Source organism: Bactrocera latifrons, unplaced genomic scaffold (genome assembly GCF_001853355.1).
Source record: "Bactrocera latifrons isolate USDA-ARS-PBARC rearing strain unplaced genomic scaffold, ASM185335v1 scaffold_149, whole genome shotgun sequence".
Taxonomy (NCBI): Eukaryota; Metazoa; Arthropoda; class Insecta; order Diptera; family Tephritidae; genus Bactrocera; species Bactrocera latifrons.
Genome location: NW_017534952.1, coordinates 314,257 through 340,708, shown reverse-complemented (window position 1 = coordinate 340,708; position 26,452 = coordinate 314,257). Strand labels below are relative to the sequence as shown.

The window sequence follows — 26,452 nt, the reverse complement described above, 5'->3', positions numbered from 1 at the left end:
GAAGAGCGTAGAAAGATTTACGTCGTGCATATTTCATGAGTGGAAATCATTTAGCGCATATGTTAGAGAGGGGCTGCCGAAGCTGGGTCGGTGCTAGAGGAGGAGTGTGTGTGTGTGACTCTTGATATCATATTTATTTATGCCTACAAGAACCGTTCCGTAAATATATGGTCTGTAAATGTGAAGATATTTTCGCCACAACCGTTGTATATGTRTTGGTGCGAGCACGCTCTGTCAGTTYARAGAATTTCGGTAGAAAGGCGAACGCCAGCGGCGTCTTTAAGCTCCTGTGCGCCTCAACATATGGCAATGACAAACGCGAATTCACCGATGCGAGTGTGCGGATTCCTACACACGCACCCAGTCGAATGAACGGCAACCAGCTACGTATGAGCACACAGGCAAGTACATGCAGCGACAGCAGAGATAAAAGTGCGGAAGCGGATATGTTCRCACGGTGCTGTGGAGTTTCAAGCCTTGTCTTCAGCTGCCTGATATGCTTTACTCAAGCGGGCAATTCGCTTTTGCTTGCCTCTCAGGCTGTGTCCTTGCGTTTCTGTGAGAACTAAGCCAGCATGGCCGCCTTGGCTTGCGGCTTATTGTTTTCGGTTGCAAGTTATGCTTAATCGAAAAAGTTCTATTCTCCGCTCTTCTGCCTCTTTGAAATGGAGTGACGTCAAGTGACGGGATGAGCACCACAACAGCGAAACCTTTATTCATTCCGTCCTTCGTTGCTCACGAACATCCTCGCGTAAGCGTGCACGTACTTTACCGCTTCAGCGCTTTGATATTCATTGCTTGCCGCAACGCTGGGCTGCTATCAGTCACMTGAATGTGAGCCTCTGTATATGCTTGGATATTATAATTGAAGTTAAAGTAGCTTGTGGTACCTGAGTGGCGGCAGGTAGCAACATGGGGACTTTGCTTTCATACATACATAATATTTCCTGCTCTTAAGCAATCTGCCAAATCCTATAAAATAAGATAGCCTGTGCAACAGTCTGTCCATCAATGCGTAGCCATACTTTCCACCTGTTCGCTTGTTTACATATCACTTACTCACTTGCGTAGTCCTTTCKCGCCCCTTTCATTGCTCCTGYAATGGCCGAGAAACTGTGGCTGCGTTCGGGCTATCCTCCGCCGGAGGCGTCAAAAAGGTGTGAATCACACGTTTGCCATTAACCTACTTTCGGAGGAACGCTAGAGCATCACGGCCCACATGCACACTTACACATTCATGCAGGCATATGAGAAACCCATTAACATCAATATCCACTTTGCCGAGGTTTAGGAGCTGAATGTTGCGAGTCGCCGCGGTGATGTTGAGGTAAAGCAGGTTGTGGCTAGCAAAATTAACCTACTTTWATGACGTGCGACAGCAAAGAGACAACATCCAGCTGATGCTCAAAAACATTTGTGCGCTGCCAGCTGGCGCCGTGCTAGAGTTTCTATTTCCCACCATTACGTTGAAATGTAATTTTCTTGCCGTAAACCCCATTTTAGGTTAACGAGGGAAATTGCTTTGTGTTTATTTAACGACTTTCATTTAGCACCCAAATGTAAGCTATATTTTATTATTTATTGTACAACTGCCATTCACAATGTGGGCGTGTACATTGTGAGCATAAAAGATGAAATGTTGCAATCAAATTGTTGATAGCCACAAGTGTGGCGCTGTCTTGCAGCATCATTTTGTTGTGGGACCTATTTATTGTCTCTTCTGCACAAATGCTGCGCGTCACCGCTAGGAGCGTTGATGTGTCTGGCTGCTTTGACGCTGCACGCCTTGAATTATGGCGAGTGTGTTTGTGAACATTTTTGGAATTTTGTCTGTGAAAATCTATTTGCGATCAAATTCCAATAGCGGCCTTGGATACAGATATGTGATTATGCTTTGGCCAACGCATGCCTAAAAAAATTACCAAAATGCATGCAAATTGACTGCACGTTTCGTCGCCGAAAACACATTCTTCATCAACACACATCAGAAGGTGTSGCTCTTGAAAGTAATTAAATGCTCGWATATAGGAGTGAGTGAGCATGCCTGCAGCATTCTATACATAAGTTATGCAACTGCWCGAATAAATACAACACATTACTTACAAGGTTTCATGCCACGTGAATTTGAGAAAAACACTTAACTTTTTATGATTTTCCTTTCAAAGTTCTATTTGAGCAAAAATGCATTTTTTATTAACTTATGATTTATATTTATATATTTTTTGTTTCTTTGAAATATTTGGTTTACGCTTTATTGTGTTGAACTGTAAAAAGAGCTCACATCGGGTGCTGCATGCGCACACCTACATGCATACATATGAACGCACGTAAAATTTACAAACATATAAACATACACTATGTATGGACATATACACATAAACGCCTACTCGCTCTCGATTGAACTGTGACACGTGAAACGCTTCTTCTTATGGAATTTCGCTTAGTTTTAGTCAACAAACATTTCAGCTTTCGCTATGAGCCTTAGCCTATACATACATATACATATATAGTGGTAAGCACAAACACACGTATGCAGATTTCATTTACGTTTTCATTTATTTTTATAGCTTTTACTTTTGTTTTCAATAATTTTTTAATATTAACTAAGTCTTAATTACTTAAAATCGTATTTCATAACTAAACAGCTCGCATTTTCATTTATTCAATAGTTTTMATTTYTCATTTTTCATTTCTCAATATAAATAACATTTATTTAAAATAATTATGCTTTATTTACAATACATTCTCAAATATAATCTGCAATTAATTGTTGCTTATCTAGTGACAAATCTTTGCTTCTCTTCAACACTTTTACTTTTAACTTTTGGTAACGTTTCTTCTATCATTTAATTTATATTTATTCTTTGTTGTTGTTTTGCATATGATGGGATGATTCGAGAGCTGGTGTGTGTGTGAGATTAAAGAAAAAAAAGAATAACATTTGAACAACAATTTTCTGAGGAACCCAAACGATGTATCAATTTGGCTAATTGACGTTGTGGAATTGTGGCGCGGCACATTTGCCAGCAAGGAAGCAAGTGGAAGGTGGACGAAAGAGTGTTACAGAGTGTTACGACAACAATGACAATAAGTGTGAGGAGAATTCGGTATTYCAGAAAGYAGTTTCCATTTGAATCACAAAGAGTTCTTCGCTCTCCAAAAGACAGGGAGATTTTCAGCTGTATCTTTCTTARTTTGTGGGGATGTGTGATGGCACGGCATTTTTGAACTTATGTGCGTGWGTGTGTGTATAATGTGGTTTTAGGCGTCGCAAGCAGGATGTATGACAAACACCAATGAATTGCTTGTCATTTGGAATGCAAAAAGTGCGCAGTGTAAATTCATGAAGGAAACTTTATAGTTAAGAAACGTAAAAAMATCAGTCTAAATATTTAATCCCACCTCAACAACTTTAAAGTGCCGCACTTTTTCAAAATTACTTGTTCTCGTCCATGTTGCATGCAACAGCGTGACTGCCTCGTGAATTTATGCCTCATAGAAAAGCCAGCTGTCGGCTGCCAGAACTTCTTGATGCCAGACCTCACCCCGCTGCCCCCACCGCTTGTTGCTACGAATAAGCGTGTAAATTCAACTCACAAATGCTCATCTTCGTGAAAGTATGTGTGYCAGTTGACATCTGTAGCCGTTGTTATGTCTGCCTTCCTTCCGCATTTGCATCCATTAATTTTTTTAATATTACGCTCGTCCTTGTTTACTCGTTTATGGTTAATTGTGCCACTTATTATTCTTCATTACTTGTGTCGTCATCAAGTGAGCATTACCCTCGTGAGTACTTATCCGTCCTCCGTGCCTTGGCAAGCCTGCAAGCGCTACTTAATTGGTAGCCGACTGTCCGTTTGATTACTCAATGTCTTTTCATTTGGCCTTGTCGTAGTGTTCAGTGTGAGAGTGTATGTGTTTGTGGCGGGTTGGCTAATCGCTCTGCGTCAGTATTTCATCACTTTCTTTAATTGGTGGCAGCAGTCATTGTTGTAGCAGTAGTTTCTGCAGTTGTGTTARGTGTGGTTGTGTTTAAACATATATACATATATATACATATATATGTGAGTAGGTAGTCGTGTAAAGAGTGAGATCCCCGTTTAGTCTTTCATCGACACATTCCATGCATCTGCTTCCACCTCACTWTCCGCTTCGATTTCGATTTCCGTTTCTGTTTTCGTTTCTGAAGTCGCCGTCAACGTCATCATCGTCATCGTCGTCATCCTCGCTGAGACTCTCGCAGCCTCGTCTCACGCATACTTGCCGTTCGCCACGAACTTCCAGCGCTGCGTCTCCAACGCCGAGTTGCAACGCTGTGCGGTCACACCATGCTCTTGCTGATCACGTGAGTCCAGACAAACGTTAAGTTTATTGTGCCGTAAGAAGCCGCCTTCGCGTAGGGTCCAGCGCTGATTCTCGGAGCTATCACACTCCTTCATCACCACCTCGGAGCCGCGTGCGAACTGCACGAGCGTCAGACAGAGATCGTCGTGCTTGATTTGGCCCTGTTTCGTGTAGGCCCACTCCTGGTTACCGCCAGTATTATGGCATTGGAAGAGGCCTGTCCAGAGCGGCAGTTGATGTAATGAAATTCGCACGAGAATTCGAAACGAAGAAAAGAAAAGAAAAGAAAAGAAAAGAAAAGAAAAACAAGTATTCAGAATTTTTATCCTATTTGCAATTTTATTTACATTTTCCCTTAATCATCGAAGCAGAAACGATATGGAGGGCACTGGCAGAGATAAAAGAAAAATCGAAATAAGATTGCGCTAGTTTGTCAGCGAAAGTTCATTGCTTCCTTGYCGCCGGAAACATCGAAATGTAGCGGCTCAATGGAGCGGCATTAATTAAAGCAACGCAGCGGCAAATTCGATAATAGGATTGCCAGGTGCGCGGTGTTTCTCACAGCATTGACGGATTAAATCCATATTTATGAAGAAATTATTAAGGAAATTATTAGGGTATGYTAGAAATGGAGGCGTAAAGCCTTGCGACTGACTGATGGGAACTTGTAGCAACTTTTTCATGGAATGAATATGCTGAATTGATTTTGAGCATCGAAACCCGAATGTTTTGTTTGAWATTTCAGTTTAAATCGGCTGAGAATGTGTTCTAATTTCGATTCTTCTAAATTTATTCGCTTAAATTTATTTCAATACCCTCTGCAAGTAAATTATCTGCGATGATAGTACGATCTTTGAAAATTTGCGTTTGACAACTCCGAACGACGTTCGACATTTACATTCCGTGAAAATTTTAATTGAAAGTGAATTTCACATCAGGGCAGGCATATGTAAAATCAATAAAATAATATTAACGCAATGCGCTGCTCAAATATTTGAAAAATGTCCCAAAGATGAGAGCGCAGCAGAAAAAATGTTTACAAACATGTCTGTTCAGCTCTTGAGTCAATTATGTTTAACAACATTAAACAACTGAAATGTRGCATGGACCTATTTKTGGGTAAAYTTCACGATTGACTCACTYTATCGTATTTGTTGTGATGCGGCGATTACTTACCCACTGTGCCATCCACCAAATTGCCCATGGTGTCCAAGCAGTCGGTGGGTCCTTGCTTSAACTGACCGAATTCAAAYGACTCCGGCACTTGCAGGTCAGGATARACATTCTCCAGATACCACTTGAATGGCTTACACTGCAGTTTTTGCTTTAGCGCCAGCCGGTCCTCGATGCTGTAAACAGCGCATTGCATACATATGCAATCGAAAGAACCCAGGGGAGTAGCAGCAGCAAAAAACGGGAATGATTGAAAAAGAGTAAGGAGAAATGCAAAAGCACAAATAAATAAATGCAAAATGAAAATAATAAATATACAAGCAGACATCCATGTCCCTTTCTACAAAAAATCAGCTTCTACATACTTGCCATAAGCGATGTTCTTAGCCAGCGGWACTGCAGCGTAGTAGTACTGCTTGTAATCGTCCATCCAGACTTCAGCGGCGCGTCTTGTGTTCCGCGCGAACACATTGCCACTTCCACCAGGAAAGGTGTACGGATGCCGTTTGCGGAATACGTGTCCCACCCGACTGCAGGGTATAATCTCCAAGCTACCGCCACATTGCCACACGCGGAAGGAAATCTCGAGGTTCTCGCCGCCCCACACATCCATTTTCATATCGTACTTGCCGAGCTTGTTAAAGTACGCCTTGTCGATGACGAAGAGCCCGCCTGCAATCATGGGCGTGCGTATGGCAGTGGTTGGATCGTTTTGCCGCGTCGCTCGGTCGGATGCACTCAAGTACTCCCATTTGAATATCAAATTCCAATCGAAGCCACCACGCAAGTCAGCCGATGCGCCAATATACTGAAAGTTGTCCATGCTAATGACATCGATGACCGGACAGACGACACGTGTCGGGTCCTCGCGTACGCGTTCCAGCAGCGGCTCCAGCCACTTCTCATTGCACTCCACGTGACTGTCGAGGAAGGTGAGCACGCCGGCAACGGCCGCGTCCGCGCCACGCACACGCGAACGCACAAGACCCTCCCGCTTTTTGTTGCGCAATATGCGCACCTTGTCGATTTTGGCCAACTCCAGGCCGTCCTCCGCTACATAAATACAAACATAAATTAATAATTTCGCGGATTAAAAGGAGGTGAGAAAGAGATGAAATGGGATGGGATCGGTTGGGATGTGGGGAGTCAGCTTTTTAATTTAGCTTGTGGGCATTTATGGCAGGGGTCTTGTGAAGTGATGTGTCGGCTACTTACGGTGGTCACTAAAGTCATCGACTAGAATAATCTCCCGAATCAAATGCTCCGGACTGCGATTGAGCACACTGCAAAGGTCGAAATGAAATAATTTATTGTGCGCCTTTGTTTGTATGCTTCTGGATTTGTCATTTGTAATTGAATTTTGAGGATTTCTTGTTTCTTTGCAGGAGTTCACTCACCTGACTATTGTGCGGAGCAGCGTCGAGCGAGCTTCGTTGTGGAATGTTATAATGACGCTCGTCTCTGGCAGATCCTCACGATACTTTTTGTTGCGACACCTGTCGGTAGAAACGAAGAGTGATTAAAATGAAGCTAAAAAGCTTTCGTTATATGTATATATACAAGTATAAGATGGGATTCCACCACTATTGGTTTTGCCAAATTTGATGTCCAAATTAATTGGAAATAAAGCATTTTTCGTAAGTCAAGASCAAAGTCGCGCCGAAAGCTATTTGCGCAGTAATTATGTGATGGCACCCCTACTTCGTATGGAAAAATCAAATAATTTGTCAACAAGACGACACGCAATCAATATAAAGAAAGCAAATACCGCTTTATTTATTTSTTTGTTGCTGTTTGTGTTCATTTTTGCTGTTATGGAGAATAACAGTAGGAGCATGTGATTTGTATGTTACGGAACATTTTGCTGAGAATCTGCAGCAGATCTGTGGTGATGCCAAACTTTTGGGAAATGGGATATGGCGGCATGAAGCAAGAGGCGGGAGGAAATCGTTTATGTGCAGTCGAAAGAACGACAACGGAAATCTTTTAAGCCATGACAAAATCGAAATCGAAAAAGCCCAAAGCGAAATCAATAAACAAGTGCAAGGCACGTCGGGAATAAATGGAACAGGAGACAACGGGAAGGCACCGAGCCTTCAAATGGAATAGCAGCAGGATGACACGACGACAGTTACACACTCAGCAGTATGTGTAAGTTTGTATGTGTGCTAAGTGCTTCTGTGAGAGGGGGTAAGCCCTGCCTGGTACAGGCAACCAATTGTGGCGCGGTAGAAATGTACTTATGGGAGTGTTGAATATGTTTTTCCAAGCGAGCGTATGCCGTTACTCCGCCCTTCGTGTGCGCATGCATGGAGTTCATCGTCCTAACTTGAAAAGTCTACACATGTATGTGTGTGTGACCGAGAGGCAAATCTGGGTTTGCGGCTGCTATTTGGGACAGCTGTTATCAATTACTTCAACACTAAAGCAATAATCCCTGCTAATGTGCTTTTAATGGACCGCCTACCCACATATCCATACAGCCTGCTCATCAATAAAGTCGCACAGAAGCAAAGACTTGCTTTTGAGCGTGAGTGTGTGTGTGTGTGTGGACATAAATGAGCGCATTAGCATGAAATTCTTCGTGAAGAATCAATGGACCTTCCATTCTATGTCATCATAACTCCTAAGCCATTTCAGCTTTCAACACAATGCGTGGGTGTGTTGAAAACTAATGAAATTTGCTTTGGGAAGATCGCTTGCACTCCTCCTATCGGCAAACAAGCAACAGTTGCAGTAAATGTACATGTACACATMCAATTGCAAATTCTAATATAATGCAAATGTTTGTGTTTCCAGCTAATTGAAATTATCATCTTGCAACGCAGCGCTTAAGTGAGGCCAAATATGTGCGAGACCGCAAYATCTTAAAGCCTGCCTGCTTGCGGTTGGAGAGCGTAGTGGTCTTCTTTGGTCGAAATAAAATGCATTGCAATTTCCGCTCACTCGCCGGAAACACTTAACGAAGCGAGCCATGAAAGTTCGTTAGTTCAAATTAAAGATCTTATCTGGCGGCGCTTCAATTTCCTCTCTTCTGCGTCAGTATGAGTATGTGTATGTGTGTTTCGAGCAAAGGACTTATTGAATTTCGGCAAGAGAAAGATTTTGTTCGTGTAGAAGCATATTCGCTTGCTCAGTTCGGTTTAGTTGTAGCTTGAAGGATAGTGGGTATTTTGTCAACGCCACCAACGGGGCTTTGGTGTGTATATTTGATGGTAAGTTGACACAAAGAGGCCAAGAAAATTATTGTAAATAAGTCAAGAGAATTTGGTTTTAGTAAACAGAGGTTTTTGTTTTTTTGATTTATACGAACATCTTTAGCAATTTAATATAACCGTATGTTTGATCTCGGCACACGGTTGTCATGTCGTATGAGTAATATTCATGCAAAAGGCTCGCCCTGTTTAGTAGTAACTCTTAGGTGTGTATGTATATTTTAGAAAAGTAAGTGCTAAGTAAAAATAGAATGAAAATCATTTGCCAGTTATTAGAGAGAGGAGCCTGGGGGCATAAACAGAAGACATATATCTTTTGTAGCCTGTATAAGTAAAGATTTCTAAGTAAAGTAATAATAAAGCACKTAATTGTTTTAATTTTCGAACATTTTAAACTTAAAATAAATTCCATGAAAAGCTTTGATCCAAACCGTCTTTTAGAGTGCGTTGCCAAATTTTTGAAATAATTCTCAATCAGAGAAAAGCAATTTKCGCCTTTGACTATTTTACTAACTCCATTTTAGAAGTTGTCCGTGTTGGTTTTTGCTTTTGGCGAGCAATTAGGCAACAAATTTTCGGAAATTTGTCATCTCGCCTGCAAGCAAAGACTAAAGAGAGCTGCTCGAGCGGGAGGTGTTTAAATTGTAGTCGACAGCACACATACACACCCACTCACGCTGCCTTGCTTCATTGGCTGGGCTGGCATTCTCTGCATTGCATTCAGCCACCTGACGGCGGCAGTCAACCTCGTTTTGGTCTCAATACGAGCGCAGTGTTTAGAGTTATCCTCATCTATGCAGCTATAGAAAGCTCTGCGTACATATTATGCTTAGGTGTGTGTGTGTGTGTGTGTGTGTACATATACATAGTAACGGTGCATGTGCTTCGCCTTGTCATTTTAATTGTGTGTCTGCATATGTGGCAAGCGTAAGCCGGAGAGTGTTGCATGACAAGCATGCAGGCAACCTTTCTATTTCCATAATAAACTACTGTTCTTGTTGTTGGCTSGGCTTGCATTTTTTGCAATGTTTTGTTTTCCTTGTCAACATAACAACAATGTAGCACTTGTATGCTTTGTGTTTGTTGTTGCATACAGGCTTTAGCWTGAACTATCACTATCTATAGCAACAATTCGAAGCGCTTTGAGCGCCTTTAACCCGCCTCTATCGCATTTTGCTGAATATTAGTGGCAAGCGTTTCGAGAGGCATTGCCATGTCGAGGKGGCGGTTGGGGGCCCCACTGGGCTGTGCTTGATGCTTGCTYGCTCAATATGCTTTTTGTTTGGCCAACATGCCACACCCGTCGCTGAGTCGCGACTTGTTAGTTCCACACGTCATTACACATTTGTCCTATTTCCATTTTGCCGTCTATTTTTAACACAAACGCAGTTCCACGTATAAGCGATTGGGTTCCAAAGTRGAAATGTGTCAACTTCCAATCGACTACACAAGGAGGCTATATAGGAGCATATATGTATATAATAGTTGGTGAATTGCTCCAAAACTTTATGTTCCTWTATATTCGWTRACYCTTAAATGAAATACCTTTCTTTCTTATGTTTAAAATGCATAACCTATAATTATCGATTTCGTACTTACATTGGATTTCGGGTATCTGGAATATCGCGATTGCTCGGCAGCGCATCGCTGGCCTCCTGGTTGAATCGATTCCGTATATAGGGATCCTCGCCGGTACGCAGCGCACCGCCTTTTATGTAGCCCGYCTCATCGAARTACTCCCAGTCACCAGCACTGCGGCCATTCGACGCTGTCAGCGAGCCGTGCACACCGGTGGCGCTGGCCACCACAGCCGCGCCGCCCGCACCGCTACTACTACTGAACACACTATTGCCATTTAGCCGCAGTGTGTCCTCGTCCAGATCTGCGGCACCAGCCGCCCCGCCATACGCATGCAGGCCAAGCCCGCCGATGCGCGATTGAAACGCAGGTCCAGTGCCGATAATTATAATATTACCTCCACCACCAGCACCGCCGACACCGCCACCGGGCTCTTCAGCGGTGCCCTCATTATTGCCGACGCCTAGCGGGTGCAGCCGATTGATGTCATGAGCCGCGCCTCCAAAGCTCTGACTGCTGCTGCCGCCGTGTGCGGAGGCGGCCGAGGGGAATGGCTCGTCCTGATACTGCTGCATTGCGGTGGCCACTTCGCGTAAGCGTAGCGCGCGGTTCTCCACCTGCAAAAACAAAACGAGAAACGGAAAGGATTAAAGAGAGAAAAGAACSAAGAGCWCGATTTGAGTTCGCTGCATKTGAGCGTTCGCTTAGCTACGAMTAGTATWGYTTGCGATTAGGTCCACTTAGACAAAACAAAAAAGGAAGTCTGAGTGGGAAATTTGCGGTCTTTTATGAGTTTTACCTGCCTTTTAGTGGTTGGCAAAGAAAGGGATTGAGTACACATTGTTTATGTGACAAGTGGCATCCAATCGCAGATTACATAGTGTCTATCGCATACATATAGTATGTGTGTATGTGTATACGACTGAGTGCGCCCCTGAGGCTTAAGCTCATGGCTGCGCGTTCCCTCGGCTAGAAGATTGGGGCAATTATGCTGTTTTCATTGCTATTGCGCTGTTTTGTTGCTCCACATGACGGCTGCCATTGAACAACTTAAAGTTGAACGGTAAATTAGCCATTTCGTACGCCCAGTGCGCCAGTCTCACGCAACAATCAACGTCTTTGTATACGCTTTTAGTGGAGTTTTTGTCGACGCTGTTGTGATTGTGTACTGCTGCTGCTGCCAGAGAGCATGCCGCACTTCCATGTACTTCTTTTGTTGCGTAATTTTCGCTTTCATTCTTGCCTTAGCTCGGTGCTGAAGCTTCGCTCTTCAAGTCCTTTGCAGTGCGAAAAATTGGTCTGTTGACACCATTCTACGGAAACCTGTGGAGGCAGCCGCAGCATTGGYGTCAAAATCGTAGCTATGGTGCGCCAACTTTAGTTGCYACACTAACACACACACACCCACGCAAACACACCGGTACCAAAGAAAGGCATTGGCAGTAGTTATTGCTCGACTCGCACATCACTTCAAAACTTTTGGCATTTTCGCATTTCGTTGCTTCCTCGTCTGCCACTCCGCCACCGATAAGCCCATTATTCGCCCGCCCGCATCGGCAGCTTGGCAAAATTTGCCATTCTCCCAGTTCGCATTTTCAGCACTTTACGAGTTAGGGACTTGTCAATTCACCACACTTTATTTTTGCTTTTGTGGCTGTTGTTGCTGTTGTTGTTGGTGGTGTTATTATGCACATTTACATCCACAAAATGCGAGACTCATATTTTGTAATTTCATTTWTGTTACATAATTGGCCCGAAAGTGTGCTTATAAGCATCTGCAACGRCACTGTGCTGCAGGTGTGCGCCTGTGAAATAGGCGAACACTTTCAACGCCGATGTTTTAAATAGTTCAGTGCTCGCTCGAGAAGAATTTATTTAATGACAACTTTTTATTTCACTATTTTCGCTTTTGCAGCGCAAACTTTACCAATTTGAGTAAAATGTTGTGCCATAGTGGAATTCATGATCKTGCCACATACACATACGTACATTTCACCCTCATCACAGTTGATGGGCAAATGAATGCCACGAAGTTCATAGATTTGTATAGAAAAACTTAAGTTTAATTGGATTGCAATTGCAGGAGACAAAAATTCTTACCGGGATTTGCTGTATGAAAGTAGAGTATGATAGAACATAAACGGGAATTGGAGTTGGGTTCGAATCATCGACTAATAATTTTTTCGAGATACGTTTGTAGTTTTGTCCTCTCACCATTTCCTATGTTTGATCTTGTAATTAAAACTTACTCTACCCTTGAAACAGTTTCTTTCAGGTCGGTAAATGGTGAGAATACGACTAACCTAGTTAAACCATTGCAGAGTTAGAAKGAAAATGAACGATGGGATCGCTAGAAACCATCACTCCTAGTAAGTAGAGGGCTTGCCCGAAAAGTAATAGGACCGGTTTTCTTCCACCGCGACTGTACTTCGAAACGTGCCCGCATCGACTGGATTCGGTAGAGRGCGTTYCTAGCTAACGAACGCCTGGGTGGTCAGCTTTCTCCGAGCAACTAGAGAGTCAGGACAAATATTGTCGCGYGACGTGTTTCTGTGAGTGGTGCAAGCCGAAAGTAGTGTGTTTTGTGTGTTTTGRTGGCGCCASKCCTTTTGRAGGGCCGGGAAGTCCAAGGCCGGCATTCCAAGGCTTCCTACAGCCCAGATGTGGCCACCCCGCACTTTTTTTGTTTCTTGCGTGAAAAGACCGATGAAAGGCAAGCATTTWGAGACGACAGAGGGGATCCAAGCAGCATACACCTCAGCTCTCAATGCTCTTCCGGACGCCCTCAATGCTTGGATATCGCGCTGTAAGCGCTACATCGACGCAAAAAGTGCAAACTTTGAAAGTTTTTGAGGAATTGTAACGATTGGTTCAATAATTTTTTTAAATCGACTCAGTCTTTTTCAGGATAAACCTTGTAGCGTACTGGTGGTGAGTTTGCATTTATTATCGCGAATTTTCAAAAATCAAATATAATGTTTAGTAATTTCGTGGTATTCTGATTTCTATCTGCTCACTTTCACACGGCGCTAACGGTGCACTTTCGCTTGGTCCGCACCATATTAACAGCGACCTGCTTACTTGCATATTCCATGGAAAAGTTCCCATGCGGTCGTTGACTGGAATACCAAATAAGTTGAATTTCTGCTCATTACCAAAAAATGAAGAAAAGACGCGCGTTCGCTCCGATTACAAATGCAAACGCATTCAGTTAGAGTTTAGCGCGCATGAAATGCCATAAATCGATCATATAAAGAGAAATCTGTCAATTTCGCTGCGAGCAAAGAAGTGYGCCGGGCGGAGGGGCAAGCAATGAACGGAAAGCATTTAGAAAGGTGCGAAGAATAAACAACCGCAATGGCAGCAAAATTTGCATTTAATCAGCGAGCAGTTCAAGCAAGAGAGCAGAAATCGTAAAGCTCTGCACAATTCATCAGGCGCCGCTTGTATGGAAGTCACGTATACGCCCCGACGCAGGCGACGCCGGCGACACATTTGTCTGTCTGCATAAATAGATGCGAAATATTGTAGTTCGCGAATGGAAATGAGACTGGAGTGAGTGGAGCGAATGAATGGGACAACGAACACAAAAGGTGAGACGCGCACACGTACAGGTAACGGTAGATTATCGCAACAGCAAACAAGTAGAGCAATTAATAAAACACATCACGTGACCGGGCAGGGAAACGAGTGTCCCCGAGTAAGCAGAATTTCTCCAATTAAAAAATGGTGAGTTCTCTATTTGATTATAAGTATTCTTTTTGTTTTTGTTTTTTGTGATTTATCTTCTTTAWTGACCAATTTGCAAATCGCCGGACCTAGTTTGTGCTGGCCGCACACTTTGAAATCCAATAGGAAAATGCCATGAATCAGCACGAGGTTGAAGGTGCGGCAGAGCGCCTCTTGCWGCGTCGAGACTRTTTCGGGAATGATGGCGTTGCGCTGAGGCAGGCCATATGGACAACCAGTTAATTAAAGATGCTTCTATTATTTCTCTTTTCTATGGTTTCTTCAGTGGCAATTTGTGTGGGAGGCGATTAAAATGAAATTGTTGCCCCTTTCCCATTATGCCTTTGCTTATGCACAGTTTGCTGGCGTCGTCGTCCATTACTTGCACCCTCATAAGGCCACTGACACCACACGAACTCGAGACTTGGAAATTTATGTAAAAATAACAATATGGTTTTTGTGTTGCACTCATTATTGTGCTTTGAATGGCGCACGACGCACAAAAAGGATTGCAACAATGTCTTGAAGGATTGAAGCGTTCGCCGCAGTAATTGAGGCGCTTGACTGCTTTCGCTCGTGCTTCTTGACATTGACAGTGGTACTTGGAAAAAAAGGAGCACCCGAGTACTTTGCGCTTTTAATGCGCTTTGCGAAAGGCGTACAAAAGAAGCTTTCAAGTGCAAGTAGAGTATCAATTACACCACCAAAAAGGTTTGTTGCCCCTTTGAGAAAAAACCCCAGCAGACTAAATACACATAAGCGGGGTGTATTTAGTCTGCTGGCGTTTTTTTGCTCCCGYTCTTCTTGTTGCTCACCACGTATTCAATTAAAACTAAAAACTATTCGAGCGCCTTTACTCAATTATTTAGTTTCGTTAAGAGTTGCAGGAGAAGTTTGCGAAATTTATATTCTCTTTCAATATTTGYCTAGTGTTGATATTCACCAATGACTTATAAAAAGCTGCGAACAACTAAAGTGCTTAAATCCGCCCACCAAAGCATATTAATTGACCCAAAAATTTGTTGACAGAATCTTCAACTCATAGAGTCTTCTAAGACTTTTCAATCAATTACTTTTCTTGTTCGCGGCAATGACTTGGTTACTCAACGGATGCAGATGCTTTAAGAAAAAATCTAAGATTCTCATTTTCTCATTCAAATTCGCAAATCCATTTAACKGTTTGCACAGCGGCCAGACAGTGTCAACAAGCTCGTCAGCGGAAAATTCACCACAGAAAACTTTTAATTTGTCGGCAAGATAAAGCGGAGATTCGGGATGAGTTCGCTTTTGGATGAGCTCTTAGACTAAAATCGTTTMATTGGTTAGTGATTTGGTTTGCATATATTGAGACTGCATAGAAAGGCGAAACCAATTAGGTTTTGAGTTGAAAAATAATGACTTTTGCATGACTTTTTGAGCATGCTAAATCTTCAAATTCACAGAGCTTRCGCTGCGCCATGTTTTCGCATGCACGCATGCGTAACTCATAAACAGCTTACGGGTAAAATTGCGCTTGGCGAGTCTGCAATTACAGGTCTGAGACATTCACCGGCCTGCTGAGATGCCGTCAGCCAATGGCCTTGAACTACATTTGATTTTGACATTTAAATTTTATTACCTGCTGCAAGCAGTAGCCACTTGTAGAATGGTGTGATGCGCGCGTGACTGTGTGTGTGTGGCAGGCACTGTCTTCTTCTTTAACATATCACTTGGCCATTTATTGGCGGCACTTAAAACCATGCGCTGTCGTTTGTTGTTGTTTTCAATATWCATTCGAGCGTAAGTTTTTACGACTTTTCCCATTCACCCATACCTCACAGGCACACATACAGACATAATGGCGCTTGTAGTCAGTAGTCAGTAGGTCATTATGTTATTTTATTGCTTGACCGCTCTGTCTCTATCTGCTTCTGCTTCTGCGCACACCTTTTCGTCGTTTTCGCCATTCATGGCCGCCAAGCGTGTGTCATTTCCTTGGCAGAGATRGAGACATTTCGTTAGTGGCAATGAGTGCCAACGCAGTTTTTAAAGATGAAATCGCAACMCAAAAATAGTGATCGCTTTTAATGCGACCATTAGTTGTCAYCAAAAGGCATTCCCGCCTCTGCTCGACTTGAAGCGGCCTCRTTGTCTTCGCGATCGGCATAAACGCAATCAGCTGATAGCCGCGTGCTATTTGTGTCTTTGTTTTAATTACTGTGTCTACAATACATAAAATTATATAGGCGTGCATGTTTACCGGTTMTGTTCGTACATCTTGTTGTTGCCACATTTAACTCTTCACAATCCCCATAGTTGATTCACTAACCGACAAGCCGTCGGGTAATCAGTATTTCATAGCGCATTACGTTGCATTATTGAAAAGCAATTACTCATTACCGAAATTATGTAATTTCTTTTGTGTTAATTTTCGATGAGTGTGTGTGTGTGTGTGTGTGTGAATGAATTAATGAATGTTCATTTAATGACGTTAACGAATTTGATTTATGGATTATTTCCCGTGTGTCGTAATAACTATATGATGACGATGAGACTTTTTTCAAAAATAGTTTAACTTGTGATGAAAATCTTTCTTAATGGCCTTGAAATAGATTCTACTTTGAAATATTAGCGCCAATTATGTACAGTAGTTGCTTACTAGAACTAAACTTGCGAAGTAAAGAAGAAAGTGGAATCAATTGGCAAGGTTTGGCTTTTACCGCGATTYGAAACACGATCTTGAGTTTATGAAGTGAACAATCTAACCTATCAGCTACTTTGTGACTCGTGGGCGAATGTGCCACATTTTTTCACTCGTCGATTGGTAAGTTTTGACAGCTTCATGATAGTTCCGAACCTCAGAAGAGCCGTCAAGCAAATTTTCCCAGTTTTTCGTTCTTAAGAAAGCACGAACGGGAATGGTGACTAGTAATCTAATCATTTGCGTGCTGGTCCCTCTGCTGGGAACGCATATGTACGTTCAACCGTACATAAATACATATGCTTATTAACCTGTTAAGCAATTCGCCGGGTCAATAGGATAGATTTGGAACATTGCGACCGCTGGTAGAACGACTCTTATTTAAAGGGTGAATCCATTGGGGCACTGAGTTTGCCATTTTATTTATTTATGTATCGCTTTTGTTGTGCMTTTAAGCGAAGGTTTGTGGTTGCGTTTTGACATGGCTACTGATCAGAATACAGCATTTGACTGGAAGTCAGCAATTCCAATTGGGGCGGGACTGAGAACGAGACTATTAGCTTTAAAAAGCTTCCGTCGTTCTCTTGCCCTGCCCTGTGTCATTGCTCACATCATTACAAATTTAAATTAATTTACCATTGATAACCAATAAGGACGTTTGTTTGCTTTTAAAAGCCTTCCTCGGCGTTTCTCATGTCTCTTCTCTGTTTAGAATCATTTTCTTTAAAGGCGCTTTATTTCAAACTAAAAAGATAGCAATGTTTGATTGTGATAAGTCCCAAATTCTTAGATTTTTGACAGCTTCCAAAGRCTTTGCGTGCCCATTTAGGAACTGRGATTTAGCGACTGGGATGTCACATTGTAAGGTAATTGTTTTCTCCAGAGATGCAAAATACGAAATATCTTCATTTCTTACATGATATTGGCGAGGGTGTGCAAGCGTAAAACTTATTGCCCGCCTACAACCTCAGCTTTTGAAATGTWTGAAACGCGCTTCTTTTCTTATCTTTTTTATTTTTATTCTCTTCTTTAACTCTTTTCCTCGTCAGAATACTTTTGAACACGAAAATTCCATCGTGATTATTTCTGCTTCTTTCTTCRCATTTTCGCAAACTGAAAATTCATTGCAATTTAAGGGAAAGCGCTTCGTTGCAGCGTTCAAACTTCGTAAAAAGCATTATGTAATTTTCGTTGAGTCGATTTACTTTATCTGCACAATTTCACCATCGCCTTACCCACATGCAAATCAGCACACACACACATCCTTTTTCACTAATACATATGCATGAGGCACACGAAGGCAGGTGTATAAGTGGGGGCGAGCATCAAGGTCCGATTTAAAAAATGTAGAATAKCTCCCAGTTATCCGACGGAAAGTGGCATGTGAGCAGCATGCTTGGACGCTGCATGCTTTCTACGCAATTTAGCACTTTTTAACGGCATTTTGGGGCTAACTTCATGAATGCATAACTAGTGGCCACACACACACGCTCAYASCATTTTCATTTCCACACATAAGCTCCGGTTCGGCTGAGGGAAAGTGTGGGCCAGCGGCTTTCATTCGCAATGCAGAAATATTCATGCTCGCATTGTAACATTTGTTGCAGGAGCTGAATTTGCTAATAATAAATTTGAAATTTGTAAGCGATTTGTATCGGATTAAAGTGTCTGTTTAAAATATTAGCTTCGTTTMCGCCTCCTACCACTCATGCATTTGAAGTGGTGCTAAAAGACTTGAAAATGGTCAACCATGTCTCTCTAAACTTCACTTGTGATTTCTGTGAGCGCAATAGAGCTGTGAAWAATATGAGTGTGTTCCTAGAAACTACAATAAATTTGCTTGATAGGTGGTCGAAAAGATCCAAAGCTCCAACAATTTTCAATATTAACTACGCAGACCACTTGCCGGGGACATGTAAGGCGCGCTGCAATTCTTAATAAATTCACATAAATTCTCCTTTGCATATTTTATTACCGACTCGGCAGCGYCCGACRTTGGCACTTTGAGCGCAATGGGGCGCARSRTGCGAGAGCGCAGCGTAAGCTTTGATTTAATTCGAAAACTTTCAGCCGGAATTACTCACAAAGTCAATAGAATTAAATATTTGAAAACTTCAATCAGAAAATCTACGGGGATGGGCGAGCAGCGCATGCAGAGTTGCACGGAGAGCGTATTTCATAAAACATTTTAATGGTCGAGCAATAAAACAGCTAGAACCTGCCGGGCGAACTTTCAAAAAAATAGAAAAGAAAAAAGAGAGAAAAGCGAAAAATATGCAAATATAGTGGGGGTATAAAGAATAAATGTAGAATACATCGGTATAACGGCACACTTTGTAAGTATATTAGTATTGGTAGGGCATGCGACGCTGTGCGGAGAGAACGAACAACTATTAAAGTTGCAACAGAAAATGAGCGTTGCAAGTAACAATTTTGCAACACTACAAGGACACAATGTGTTGGGGAAGAAGTTGCGCAGCTGGCACACACACGCTCTTACCTAAAGGACATACAGAGCTGCACTTCTCTATTCACATGCATGTGCTCGATGCTGACGCCTTGCACAACTGCACCGGAATGCAATAAACAGTTATGAAAATTATGCAAAGCTTTACGCTTTACTCCCTGCATGTCAAGGCGCAGCTGTCGCTGGTGCTTGTGTGTGTGCAACACATTCRTTTTTCTTATTTTAATTTAAAGAAATGTTTGGGTACCTACATACGTCATGTATRTTAGGTTGGTCTTTAAAGAAATCAGCAATGCYTTCACTAACTCAGCTGGGGATGCAAAGGGATTGGGACGACATAACATATAATTTGGGTTAGAGGTGGTGAAAATAGGTCCCTCGGTGGTTCAATGTCCAGACACCTTTTATGGACTCATAAGTACAAAACATGAAACATGCTTTGAGCAAAACGTAGTAAGACTTTGTGCATCCTTTTAATTTTAATTAGTTTATTTTTCAAAATCTATGYCGTCCCCCTCAAAGTAATCTGCTTTGATCCCAATACGCTTGTGCCAACGYTTTTTCTAATTCTCGGAATAGAATTCAAWGCGCATAGCGATTCACTTTTATTGCCTTCAATTAACTCAAAACAGTTTCCCCGGAGCGGTCGGTTGTGTTTTCTGAATAGAAGTCAAACTAGCCCCGTTCATGGGAATACGGTAGTTGCAACACGATATTGCTTGAAAATTTCGCAAAAAAAAAAAAAACTAACGAAGAATCATGCAATATGCGACGGTGACTTATCTTGGTGCAAAAACCAAGAGCTGTCCCCCCTCAACATCGGCCTCTTTTTACATCCAAATAGTATTCCTTGTTGACATTTAGGCCGGTCGGAAGGAATTCAGATTGCTCCACACCTCGATAATCGAAGAAAACTATCAACCTAACTTTGATTTTGACCTGCGTCTTGATTCTGTGGCAATATTCATATTGCAAGAGCTCTATGTGATCTATCATGAGATTGAGACAACGGAAGACATTAGTGTGACCTTCGTGTAATCAATGTTGCATGAACATTTCATTTTTCTAATCTCTTGGATACAACAAGATTTGTCAATCGCTCAAAACAAAAAAAAAAAAAACAAAACGCTCGACCAATCGATTGGTCAAGAGAAATATTAAAAAAAAAAACGATAGCGATGCTCGAAACACGGATTTACGAGCATGAACCCGAAAGTAAACAGCAGTCGAATGTTGTTTGTCATTCTTCTGCTTCTTTTTTTTCATTTAGTCCACACATTTCAAACTTTTGATGGAGAGAAAATGGAAATAAATGAGCTGCATTGCGGCATAAAAGAACTGAAAGGTTTATAMAACTTATTTAATACAGATAACTAAAAGGCGCAGAGCCGCACAAAGCGTGGCACCCACAATGAACCGTAATATATTTAAAAATGAGAATGCAAATACAAATTGGATTAGTAGACTTTGCATTTGTGCTTCGTATCTCAGATTTGTTGRTAGAACAATGAATCCGAATCCTTTSAACGCCAGAATCTCGAGACACAACAAATACAGAGTGGGAGTATACAAACACCTACGTACGTGCACGGAACATTTGGAAATCTGAGGCGAAGCGACGTCATTGACGCGCCATTCGATACTTGGGCGTAGCTGACGACAAGTAATCATGCGTAAGGCACCCCCGCCTCGCATGCACTGCACACGCGTTTCATTCAAATTGGTTGTATGAATGAAATCTGCGGCAATCCTCAAGCAAAAGCACAACAGGCAAAGACACAATCCGTTAGTTGAAAAAGGACACCCCAGGCGCTACAGAATCATCTGTCTGAACTCACATGCGCCGGTGTATGTGTGCGTGTGGYAAACCAAGTAAATCGTCGTCTAATCAGTCGCTTAGGCTCTAATAGCATGGCAAAGAAAAATGCGAGGCTTTCGTAAGATGAATGCTATCGTCGCTATTTTTAGACGAACGCCCACCTAAGCGGGGCAATGCAGCGATAAGAGTCATTATTTTTAATTAGGATGAATATACTTGCAATATGAGAAAATCTCACAGAGAACAATTGGAAATATGTGTGTACAATCGCTTTGGAGAAGGCGTGAATAAATTCAGCCAAAAGTGCCAATAAAACCGATGAAAGTATAATATTTGTTAAAATATATTCTCAGAAATAAGAGATTATTTGGATTTCCAGTGAAAATGAAAGCTTCAAGAAAAAGCTTGGGTTTGGCTTAGTTGAGGCTTGTGGGCAGAGTTATTGCCTTTTCATTGAAATAAAATTCTTAATTCGCTTGCAGCTTGACACAAGCATTGGACAAAGCATATTTTGGAGTCGTGGTCAAAAGTCGGCTAAAGGCAGAGAACGCTGTGACATAAAATCAAGAAAATTTCTTCTACGMATCATGTGCAACCTTACGGCAGTATAAAAACCGATATTGGAGCGTAAGTGAAATCATTAAAATATGTCTGTTCAACATGAAAACCAACATGCCACAAATAAATATGTTSCATGCATCCTCTTGCTCGCACATTGATGCCTTGTTGTCCCTGCGGCTGTGTGGCTTTGTGTGCAAGCCCGACGGGAAAGGCGGCTTGAGATTACAGGCGCAGTTATTGWGGGAATTCTGGCAAAGGAAGCAAACGCACCGATACCCAAAGGGTTGACAGATGCCTTTGTTTGTGTTTGCTTTCGCGGTTRCTTTGTTTGATTCTGTGAATTTATAATATTCATATTTATGAATAAATTGCTGGAGAATTTCTTGAATTTTAAATCAGTTTTGATTGAAGGTTTGCCGTTTACAAGGCAGTTGCTTATGTAAATTTATTTAAAATATTTTTTTGTCATTTCGTTTTTGCAAATGAGTGCGAGCATAGTTCACAATGAAATTGAGTTTGGATTACAAACCCTTTGGCTTGTGCTGGTCGCAGAATTAATTAAATTTAAGATGAAATGTCAAAAGCATTTGCGATAAAGTCTTAGTTAAGAGAATGCGAAAAGCATTCCATTTGTTCATATTAGATGCATATTCTTATGTACTGTACGTTTAGGTAAATTAATTGACAACTACTCATTTATTGTAATTTGAAAATGAAATCTCAATATTTGTCGAAAACAACAACAACTAACAATGCTATTGTGTTGGCTTGTTGAGGAAGAACAAAGGTTGAAAGGAAATGAAAAATATGACAAATAAAATATCAAGCTTTTAAAAATGGGCTAGTAAGTCCCAGAGTAAGCAACCTGTCGTTCTGATGAGTTAATCTATTATTGCAAATCTCTTACTACTATGACAAGGTACATAGTATGCAATTCGGATTTGGTCTTATGAAAATGAGCAAGAGAGTACTTAGCCGCTTTGGGCTCAAAAAATTTGGAACGGCAGTCTTATTCAAATATTAGATAGTCGAAAAAGTATTTTCGTATTTCTAATCAAACTTCAACCTTTTATTTTTATATTTATAATGAACTTTAATGGACCAACTATGTACCTTTTTGCCTTTTTTCCGCTAGAGACATCATTCCATCGGCTTCTCGGTGAAAAGCTGGTACAAGTAATTTTCACAGGCTTCTCTTGAAGACAACTTTACTCCATAAACAGAGTTCTACATTGATCGAAGCAAACTTACAAAATATAGCGAATTTCTTCATTATTTTCACTCATTTTGAACAGTTTCAACTTCCTCGATTTTTTTGGTTAAATGAAGCTTAAAATCTCACTTTATCTAAAGTGATGGCATCACACAATATGTTTGGTAGCACTGAATATATGTATATGACTGCAACGACACCCATTGACAAAATACGAAAAGACTTTTTCACCTACCCAATATTATTGAAAGAGACAGCAACTGGAAAATGTGAAATTCGAGGCTCAAATTTCGGAACCACTTATGTTTGCGCTCTTAAGTACAAGTAAGGTTACGTTCCTTTCTTAAGAAATTATTGCATATTCAAATCACATAAGGGGTAAAAGGCAAATTACCCAAAGAACATTGACAATGCTCCGTAATGCCTATGTGGGCATTAAATAAGCCAAAAGCTCAATTCGAATAAATTTTAAGATTGCAGAAGTACACAAGCGCCGCACAAGCTTCAAGCAGTGGCACAAAGTACAGTCACACGTMAGCTCGTACGCGGCAGCACGCGTTAAAAGAAATTCACATAAATTTGAATCTCCTGCGTTATCGCGAACTAAGCTGCATAGGTACCGTTATAAAGTCACATGTAAGCGTCCCCATAGGGCAAAGCTTAGGGCAAAGTGAGGAGGTTTCGCTTTATAGGCATAAATGGCTTTTTACATATACGATAATTTTCCGTTATTTGATATAATGATATTCTCAGATAGCAGTCTACGCAGTCCACGCTTGTGAGTGCTCATGCTTTCCTACAGGGCCTTTTCTCGCACCACGCGCCAACAGGCAGTGGCGGCATGTTATTTGTGTTTTGGCCTGAATTTAATGTGCAAATTATATGAGGTGAAAATTTGTAATTGTTGCCGTTATGAGCAACGTGATATTTACGGCTACGCAAGCCAAAGCAATAAGAAAAGTACAAAACACGCAAACGCTGTGAAAACGTGTGAGTTCGCTKCGTGACTTCGCGCTGCAGCGYTGCTAAATGTTACCGAAGTTTTTGCGAAAATTCGCATTTTCCATGATTTCTTTGGATGCAAGTGCAGTGGAGCTCGGCGTGTGCTGTGCGATGTGCAACAAACCGCAAACAATTGCAAACTTCTGTGCGGCCCATAAATTTTATATCTCTCCGCGCCTTGATTGACGGACCATCCATTTTCTCCGCTGCCGCCGCTGCCGCCACTGACGGTGGGGCGTCGTGGGTGCTTTTGTTAGACGTTTGCGGCGAYTTCGCTGCTCGCGACTACCAACTGCCGATTTGGTGATGTGTCGAAGCTGCGTGCAGACGAAAAATCAAATTAATCTTTGTGTTTTTTCGCAAAACATTTTTGCTTCACTTTGCTTTCCTTTTTTCAGCTGTTGTTTTTTYTTTGCCTCGCCGAAAAGATAATAAATCACGTTCAATTTCAATTTAAATTACTCCACATCGTGGGGTAAGCACTTATGTAAACAGGCAGATGTTGTGTATGTGTGTGTGTATATCCACAGAGTGAATGGTTGCGAATAGCGGTTTATTTCAGCGTCTTTCCTAACAACGTTTGTGTGGCAACGCTGGTGAATCGTTGCACGAAAATCACCTAAAAGTTGTGTACTAATGGCCTTGAATGTCAAGCGAACGGATCTCTAACTTGGAAGMCATCGTTATCTGACATCTTGTTTGTGTGAATATTCCTTTCCATGTGATGAGTTATTCTTCACCTCCCAAAGTTTTGTAATCTATTACTCTCTTTAATCTTTCTAATAAAGAGAAGATCTTTTAATTTTAACTCCCCAAGAACATCAGTCGAATTCAGGGCTTTACGCATCCGCTTCCATGCTAATAATGTATCCGAGTCAGCGTGGTTATTGGGCTGCTACCGCAGCCATTCTCTCATTGTCGGAACTTACTCAGATTTTTGTCTGAACATGCACTGTCAACTCGGTAACTTTTTTCGAATCATGTGGCTTATGATAGCGATTTTAGACTTTAATTTTGTATAGAAAGACTTCATTTCTTGTCGATTATCAAATCTCAAGGATTTCAGTGTAGAAATTGCTTTCATTTAGAATGTCAAACAGTTTTCACTGAAAGGGAGAATACTCATCCACTTTGCTTTTCTCTTTTTAGTAGGAGAGAAGGAAATTAGCGGTAGAGTTCGAATATTCCTTAAAACTATCAATGTTAGCATTAAGTTACTGGGAAGGCTGCTCTGAAATTTTGATGCGGCTAGTTGAAAAACCAGAAGAAAAGTATTATTTTTGGCTTTACTTCTTCTCACATAATATTTTGTTTTGTGGTTTAAAGCTTGTTAGGTTAGGTTGAGAGGTTGACCTTAAGAGTGATTTCAGTTGAACAGCTTAGAACGCTGGTCTGTTGTGGTACCTAAAGGCTCCTGTACCATAAGACCACTACAAATCAACAAAGCGCTTTCAGCCTACCGCAAATTTGTTGAGACGGCTAATGTGAGCTTCGGCTATGTCTTCTGAATGGATGAAGATAAGACTACCGCGATGTGTCAGACGCAGTCATGAAAAGGGTGACTTAACTTAAATTTACCCACCTCACCTTCCTCCAGAAAAATTTGACAACTAGCTTACTCCAAGAATCTTGGTCTCGCCATATGGATACTTCTTGGCTAGTGTCAGTAGGAACCCCAGCCTTTGCAACAAGATAAAATTTGCTTAAGGCAAACGTTCTATTCTAACCCAAAGGGATTTCGATGGCGTACATGAGCGGCGGTGTTAGACATCCAAGTAGACAAAGAGGCTGTCAATTTCTGTTTTCGGCATCTCCCATTGTCTTCTCATTATACTAACTAAAAGTTCAYCGCTAATTTCCTTAATGAACTCATGTCCGATTCACAAGCGCTAAGTCTTATTATTTTGTGTTCTAATTAGAAGGAAAATTGAATTTAACTTCATCGAAATAAATACCTCGAATGATAGTGAATTCCATAAAAATATGATTTCGTTGAATGCACAGCAAACGCTCTGCTGCGGCGGTAACAAAGCCGATTTGCCAAGCCACTAAACCTACGAGTTGTGAGACATAAAAGCGAAAAGACAAACCACATTAACCTTGTTACTATTTCTGTGGCACATTGCGGCGCGGCGAACCGGTTTGTTTGTCAGTTGCTGCAAARAGCCCACTTAARTGCGACCTGCTCCTACTTAAGKGCTCAAGCCCACATCCACACACACACACCTTTAACRTATGAAGAAACATCTCACACGTGTGTGTGTGTGAAGGGTAGAAGATAATTAAAAGCAGATCTACTAAACATTAATTAAACTTAAACTTTTTCACTTGCGGAGCGTCTGCTGATTGCCATGAGCCGCCTGTCTGTCGTCCGTCGTCTGTTGTCTGCGGTCTGTGAGAGCACCTCTGCTGTGGTCTCCACAAAGGAATATGCTGGTTGCTCACAGCGACAAACTGAGCGACTTTGATTTTATTTCCCTTTGTCTTCAAAAAAAGAAATACAACAAGTAAGGAAGGGCTAAGTTCGGGTGTCACCGAAGATTTTATACTCTCGCATGATAAAGTGATAATCCAGATTTCAGGCGTGGTTGTGAACCGATTTCACCAATATTTGGTACCTGTCATTAGGGTGTTAACAAAATATTATATATGGAATTTCATTGAAATCGGT

General features: G+C 41.6%; 1 protein-coding gene across 1 annotated transcript in view; it reads right to left on the bottom strand.

Moving 5' to 3' along the window:
* Positions 1–2,856: 2,856 nt before the first annotated feature.
* Positions 2,857–26,452, bottom strand: part of LOC108965819 (polypeptide N-acetylgalactosaminyltransferase 2) — a 73,880-nt gene continuing 50,284 nt past the window's right edge. Inside the window, exons 3-8 of the mRNA XM_018928472.1 lie at positions 10,332–10,927; positions 6,915–7,013; positions 6,733–6,800; positions 5,883–6,570; positions 5,521–5,693; positions 2,857–4,561 (exon numbers count right to left, since the gene is read on the bottom strand). Coding sequence (XP_018784017.1) covers positions 4,251–4,561; positions 5,521–5,693; positions 5,883–6,570; positions 6,733–6,800; positions 6,915–7,013; positions 10,332–10,927 — 1,935 coding nt within the window. The 3' untranslated portion in view covers positions 2,857–4,250. The remainder of the gene's footprint in view (positions 4,562–5,520; positions 5,694–5,882; positions 6,571–6,732; positions 6,801–6,914; positions 7,014–10,331; positions 10,928–26,452) is intronic.